The following is a 7,409-nucleotide window of genomic DNA, read 5'->3' as shown; positions in this document are numbered from 1 at the left end:
CTCCTCCTCCTGCTTCTTCTTCTGCTTCTCCTCCTCCTGCTTCTTCTCCTGCTGCTTCTTCTCCTCCTTCTTCTTCTCCTCCTCCTGCTTCTTCTCCTCCTTCTTCTGCTTCTCCTTCTTTCTTCTCCTTTCTCCTTCCGTCAAGTGAACATAAGATGGAGCAAAAACAATCCAGACGCCTTGAGCTTACCGTTTGTGCTTATCTATGGTTTTAAATAAAGCTCTGTGGGTTTGAATAGACGCTGCATGTTTCTGCATTGATTACTTTATTATTTTCCTCATGCTGTGTTTATTCTGCGACACTTACAGACGCTTTGTGATCCTTTAATCCAGTTTTTAACTGTTTCCTGTCTGTCTCCTCAGCCTCCACCAGGTCGACCCCTGTCTCTGAGCCGTCCAGAGACCGGGACAGAGAGAGAGAGAGAGACAGAGAGAGAGACAGAGAGAGAGACAGGAGGTGAGACACAGAGCGCTGGTTCTTCAAACTTAATTAATTAAGTCAGAAATCTGCCCTCAACAGCTTTTAGTTTTCTCTTGATGCTCTTTAGTTAAATAAACTTCACGTATAGTTTCACACCCTCCTCCTCCTCTTCCACACATTCTCTCTGATTTGAGTCATTAGGACACTTGTTGTCGACACTATATGTATATTTACACAACTAAACAGTCACTTTGCAGATGATTTAATAATAATAATAATTTAATAACACGGGCTGTTCTACCTGAATAAACAGACTTCCTTGATGGAGACGTGTCACATGTATGTCATCATTCCCTCTGCTGACGCGTGTCGATACCGTGTGTTTGCTCTGTTGTTGACTTCCTGTGTTACCTGTCGCTAGGCGACCGGAGATCACCATCCTGTCCGCTGAGCCGCTGTCGTCCACTTCCTGGTTCCCCGGAGCTTCAGGAGGATTCCCACCTCCCCCTCCCCCCGCGGCGCAGATCTGGGGACCCACAATCCCTCCGTCTGTGCAGGTACCTCGTAGACGTGGATCCGGTTGTTGTGTGTGTGTGGTTGGTGTTACGGGTTGTTTGTTAGTTGCAGGATAAAAACATTCAATCAGACGTGAATGAGATTTGGTTAAAACGTTTTACCTGCAGGTGGAGAATCTGTTAGTTTCATTCGTCATCATATTGTCTTCTCCTCCTCAGCCTCCTCCGTCCTACGAGGAGGTGATCAGAGAGAAGACTCAGGAGCAGGTTCTCCTTCCTCCTCCGTCCTCCTGCTCCTCCTCTTCCTCACCACGTCCGGCGTCTTCAACAACGATCGCCACCCAGACTGACCCGGGATCAGCCCCCGACCCCGAGGACTCTCCGGGTGAGAGGGAAGCTCCTCTTTTTCTTTATTTATTCATTTATTTATTGTAAATATTTGTGTGTTTTGTGTGCAGTGAGAAGACCGGTGAGACCGCCGCGCCCTCCCAGACCGTCTCACGTTGATGACATCACCGTCGCAGCCAGCCAATCGTCTCCCGACCTCCTCGCCGAACTCTGCCCACCTCTGACCTCGACCTCCGGCGCTCAGACCGACCGATGGGATCTGTCTTTCGCCGCTGTTGACGTGGCAACCCCTCCGGCCACTTCCTCGCGCGTCCCGTCGGAGCGTCCCAGGCCACGCCCCCGCACCAGGCTCGACGCTCGGCCGCTCGACGGCGACGTCAGGGTTCAGACGCTGGTGAAGCTGCGCGAGGACGGCGCGTCGACGCTGCTGGCTGCCCGCACGGGAGCTACCGCCAACCAGGAAGTGAGTCGGGGGAAGTACCTCCAGGAGCTGCTCGAGGCCTTCGGCGACGACGACTGGGGATTCCCCGATCACCGCAGCGACAGCAGTGAGGACAGCCAATCAGAGAGCGAGAACGAGGAGGACATGGCGACTCTGAAGGCGAGGATACAAGCCTTCGAGCAGCAGCAGCAGGTGGCTGACGGGAGCAGCGGAGACGGTGACAACGCCGACTTTGTCGTCGCAAAGAGACCTGAACCTAGGCCACGCCCTCGTCTTCAGGGGCAGCCGGCCAAATCCGTCCCGCCCGCCATCGCCCCGAAACCTAAGAACTTTTCACAAGCACCCAAACCGTCCAGCAAGGTATTCTGGGAGGACAGAGGTTTGACGGACTCGAGTCGCGCTGAGGCTCAAACTGCGACGGTTCCGCCGAAATCTGCTCCAGCTTTGGGGCCCCAACCCTGCAAAACCTCTGAGAAACCCTCGGTGGCACCAAAACCCCAGTCTGCCACGGACCCCCTCCAGTCTGGTACCTCCGCCCCCGTCCCGGCCCCCAGACCCGCTCCACCCAAGCTCTCCTCCTCTGTCAGTGAGCCGGCCAACCCCAAACCTCCGCCCAGACCTCCAGTGGCCCCCAGGGCCAGCCTAGGAGCTCCGCTCCGGGATAAGAGCACCACAGCCGGGCACGACACCCCGACTCTGACCCCGAGACCCTCTGTGGAGGTCAGCGGTCCGGATCAGGCCGGAGGCGCCGAGACGCTGGACAACGCAAACCAGACCGGTGAGTGTGTTTCTGTCGGAGCTCTTCACTGACCTCTGCAGGCAGCTGGCAGGAACTACAACAACAATGATCCTCCAACAGCAGCTGAAGACACAAATGTTTTCAGTCTCTCACGGCCCACAGATGTGTTTCCGTGTTGTGTTTCTGCTGCTGTCGTAAACAGAGTGACTCATAATAAATGACAGACGTGTTTTTACTGAGAACAGGACCTTAAACTCTAAATATAGAGAGAAACTATCATAACTAGAGATGAATCGATGAGCAGAAAAACAGATTCCTTCTCTCTTAAATATGTATATTTGTTGTTTTATTGATCTTCTGGGATAATAAACTAACAGAGAAACAAGCTATTTGAATAAGTCACACTGAGCTTTGGGAAGTTTTGTTATTTTATTTTAATTATTCATCAATAAGGAAGGACAATAAGCTTTAGCTGCGGCCCTAATCACAAGAGTTTAACATCTGATTATCATGCTTAATAAAAGGTTATTACATCTTTTTACAATCGGCACAGAAAGGATTGTTTCAGTCAAAGAGAACTGTGGAATAATAATGAAGAAAATGTAAATTGTGAGACAACACTGGTGTTAATCTGCTCTCAGTGCAGCTGAGTTTGGACTGAACTTTAAAACCTCAGCTGGTGAACTCCTCCTCCTCTTCTTCTGTTTCTCTGCTGATGAGAGTTCAGAGTCATTCACTGAACCTCAGACCTGATTACAGGCTGCAGTCGATACACGGACTGAAACTAAACCTGCAGCACAGAGAGTTAGCTTAGCGCTAGCGGAGGTTGAGTTACATCGTGATGTGTTCAAGCTCCGTTCAGTAAAAATGAATTGTGAGCGAAGAGACGCTGAAGTCTTTATACGACTATTAAACATGTGCAGTGGTTAGCTTCCTGTAAACAGCTGTCAGAGCCAAATCTAACTAAACCAGTGTGTAATGTGGCACCACAATAACTAAAACATCATCAGTAATACTTCTGTAAAATCATAATTCTAGTTTTTATATTTTAGTTTTTTCATGATTTCTTTTGTTTCAGTGAAAGCAGGAAGTGTTCGTCCAGGAGTCCCGACCAAACCAGCAGCGCTGACGTCACCACGCAGAGCCAGCGGTAAGAGTGTGTGTGTGTGTGTGTGTGTGTGTGAGAGCTGGATGTAGCTTTAGTACAATGGATCGTTTGAGAGCTTAGAGACACAAAACTTGCTCATTATGTTGCAGGAATATGTAAACGTGGAGAGATGGTGTGTGTGTGTGTGTGTGTGTAACAGAAAGAGGGGGGTGGGGGGGTTCTCGTATTCAATCCACAGCTTGTGAAAGAAAATGCAGCGATTGTGTGAGAGGAAAAAGCCTCCTCTGTTGTCAGTGCTGTGTGATTTCTACGTGTGTGTGTTCTTCAGCCAAGCCTTGTGATTGGTCAGCTTGACAGAGAATTCCCATTATGCAACTCTCCAGGCTTCTTATTGGCTGCTCCATAAACCAGGAAGTTTACAGTCGGTACTCTCAGTTGTGTCTCGGCTGTTTTACCGTTGTCGCAAGAAAAGGAAGTGTGTGTGCAAGATGTTTGTTACCTTGAGTTTTAAAAAAGCTCAGAAGTGTGTGACATGATATCCAAGGTTTGACCTGTTTGTAACATAAACACAGAGGTGTTTCTGACTTTATACATATGATGTCATTTAATCTGTGAAGGACATCATGAATGTTTAGAATGAGATAACACGGTTTGTTGTTTTGTCTTCTTTTAGACAATAACTATATTAAAACGTTCCTGCTTGTTGTTGCACTTCATCGTCTGACATGAATAACGTGTGACGATGTCACCAGCTCCTAATCTGGCCCCCAAACCCACCGGAGCCGCACCGACGCCTCCGGATCCCAACCCGGTAGTCCCGTCCAGACCTACAGCCGCCGCCACGGCACCCAGACCCTCGGCTCCGGCCCCGGCCCTCAGGAAAGGCCCCGTGATTCAGACCAGACCAGAGACCACCGCTGCAAACCAGAACTCCTCAGACCCCCCTCTGCCTCCACGGTAACTGAGAGATCTGTCCTGTTTATTCAATAGAAACTAAGGGAAGTGAAGTCAAAGTGTTTTCCATCACCATCTTTTCCAACACAAACAGGAAGCTGTAGCTCTGTTTTATTTTGAAAAGCAGCTTCTCTTCCTGTTTGGTGCCAGAAATCATTCTCCCTCTTTCTCTCCAGGCCTTCCAGCGCGAAGCTCCTCCCCCTTCGTCCTCCTCCAATCAAATCCAGCCCTGGGCGACCGCCGCCTCCAGCCGTCAGCTCCACGTCCTCGGCCAACCAGACGACTCCTCCTCCTCCGTCCAGAACAAGCCCCGCCCCCTCCGTTTCCTCAGCTGGCACTACGCCCCCTTCTCCTGTACCAGCCAATCAGATGCAGCCTCCACGGGCGTCAAAGAGAGGACCGCCTCTGCCCCCCCGCCCAAAACCTGGACACCCCCTCTATAACAGCTACGTGGTATGAACACACACACACACACACACAACTGCTGTCATAGACTTCTCTTCATTTTCTTAACTTTGTCTCAGAAACAGGAAGTCCTGATCGTCCTGGACGACCCGAGTCCCTCAGAGCACCAATCAGGTGAAGGGAGGAGTCAAACCGCCGTCATCGACCCATCACAGTGTCTCCTGGACCTGGACGCCCAACCAGAGCCCGCTCCAGATCAGGACTGCCAATCAAAAGCTTCCTTGGCGGGCCTCAGCCTATCGGACTCACAGGTAACTGAACAGACTTCAGACAACGTGGAGCTGCCGAACCTGAGAGGCGTTCAAGTTCCGCTTTAGCTTGGATGATCACACGTTGTATGAATGAGATGTATCTGCACTATTATAATAAAACAGGAGTGAACCTTCTTACTTCACAGGATGTAAGTTCTCTGTGTCTTTGTTTTCAGTCCATTCTTCCTGTTCAGCCCTCTGAGCCCAAAAAGCAGCCCGACCCTCCTGCTGTCAGGTCAGACGCTCTAACGCCACACTCATGAATACAGACAGCTGTTTATAGGAGTGTGTGTGTGTGTGTGTGTGTGTGTTTAACCGTGTGTGTGCGTGTGTGCAGCGGTCCTCGCTGCGTCGCCTTGTTCGACTACGAGGGCGAGGAGGACGACGAGCTCACCTTCTCTCAGGGTGACGTCATCGCCCTCCTGGAGCTCATCGGGCAAGAGTGGGGGCGGGGCCAGATCCACGGGCGGGTCGGGGTGTTCCCCCTGAACTTCGCCGAGGTGGTGGAGCCGCCGGCGGCGGTGTCGTCATCGTCATCGCCAGACGGAAAACCAACGTCAACGGAGAACTCGGTTACAGAAAGTACCGGTGAGCAGAAAGATGTTTTTACCTCGAATGACGTTGAGGTTGTTTGATGTTTAAAATACAATAAACTGTTGTGAAAATATACATGTAACTATAATTAATAATAATAATATATCACCTTACATACAAGAAATGTGTGCTTTACAATAAGGAAAAATAGACTTAAAATAAAATTAATCATTAATATAAAATAAGACTAACACTTAAAAATAAGATAAAAATGAAGATGAAATAGAATGCATGTCATAAAATTGAAAATAATCACACTGAATAATAATAATAATATATATATATAATATATATAATAATAATGATAAAATAAACACTGCAGCCGTTTCAAAATGTCTCCGTTCTCTTCTGTTATTGTCTTCATCATTTTAACACAGAAACTCAGAAAGTGTTGCATCGCGTGCAATCAAACTCTGCACAAGTATGTTAATAATAAAAAATATATATAGATAGGTAGGTAGATAGATGTATATGTTCAATATAAAACAAATAACTCAAGATAAAAACACGTTCCTCTCTAATAAAACCAAAGAATCACACTTTTCAAGCACGTCTTTGAAGTTTCTCTACGAACTGATCGACTATTATTGTTTTAATTATATTATGTTACATTATATTATATTATATTATATTATATTGCAGCTGGTACTTGTTTCTCAAAAAAAACATCATAAAATATTTAATTAAAGAAAAGTAGTTCACTAAATACAGTTGACATTAAACTTTCATTCTCCTTTTGAAAGCGAATTCAGTGCAGTTGAATTTTTGAATTTCATTGTAATGTTTTTGGGGGTTTTTTTGTCCTCAACAGCACCAAAGACCTCACAGGACCCCGACTCAGAGGTGAGTGTGTGTGTGTGTATGTGTGTGTGTGTGTGTGTGGTTGTATTGTTGGTGTTAGAAAGCTCCTTCATTTTCTAAAGCTGTTTTCAATGAAGATAAACAAGAGATTTTATTTATGGTCACATTCTTTCTCTATAAATTACACTGATGAGTCTGTAATGAATATTCATACTCATGCTTCTGCAGGAGGAGGAGTGGGCTGAGGCTCTGTTCGACTTCCCCGGTCAGACTGCAGACGACCTGTCCTTCCACAAGGGGGCGATCATCAGGGTGACGGAGCGCATCGACACCCAGTGGAGGAGAGGAAGAGTGGAGGGGAGGGAGGGCATCTACCCCGCTGCCTTCACGCAGGCCTGTCAGGGTAACACACACACTCACACTAACATGTCAGGGTAACGCACACACACACTAACATGTCAGGGTAACGCACACACACACACACCTGTCAGGGTAACACACACACACACACTCACACTAACATGTCAGGGTAACACTCACACTAACATGTCAGGGTAACACACACACACTCACACTAACATGTCAGGGTAACACACACACACACACACCTGTCAGGGTAACACACACACACACACACACACCTGTCAGGGTAACACACACACACTCACACTAACATGTCAGGGTAACACACACACACACACACACACCTGTCAGGGTAACACACACACGCTCACACTAACATGTCAGGGTAACACGCTCACACTAACATGT

The 7,409-nt window shown here is 48.0% G+C and overlaps 1 protein-coding gene across 1 annotated transcript; it reads left to right on the top strand.

Annotated features, from left to right (window-relative positions):
* Positions 1–333: 333 nt before the first annotated feature.
* Positions 334–7,115, top strand: LOC116378410 (SH3 domain-containing protein 19-like; the record flags this gene model as incomplete). Its single annotated transcript, XM_031840282.1, has 12 exons — positions 334–457; positions 843–978; positions 1,156–1,321; positions 1,395–2,504; positions 3,544–3,615; positions 4,326–4,530; positions 4,704–4,980; positions 5,052–5,243; positions 5,420–5,478; positions 5,581–5,831; positions 6,649–6,680; positions 6,867–7,115. Coding segments are annotated over 12 exons (2,834 nt in total), but the record flags the coding sequence as incomplete, so codon positions are not given.
* Positions 7,116–7,409: the final 294 nt, after the last annotated feature.

This window comes from Anarrhichthys ocellatus, unplaced genomic scaffold, assembly GCF_004355925.1.
Source record: "Anarrhichthys ocellatus isolate YVR2014 unplaced genomic scaffold, GSC_Weel_1.0 scaffold2544, whole genome shotgun sequence".
In the NCBI taxonomy this organism is placed as follows: Eukaryota; Metazoa; Chordata; class Actinopteri; order Perciformes; family Anarhichadidae; genus Anarrhichthys; species Anarrhichthys ocellatus.
Note: the sequence above shows the minus strand (reverse complement) of the source record. Positions and strands in the feature narration are given on the sequence as shown.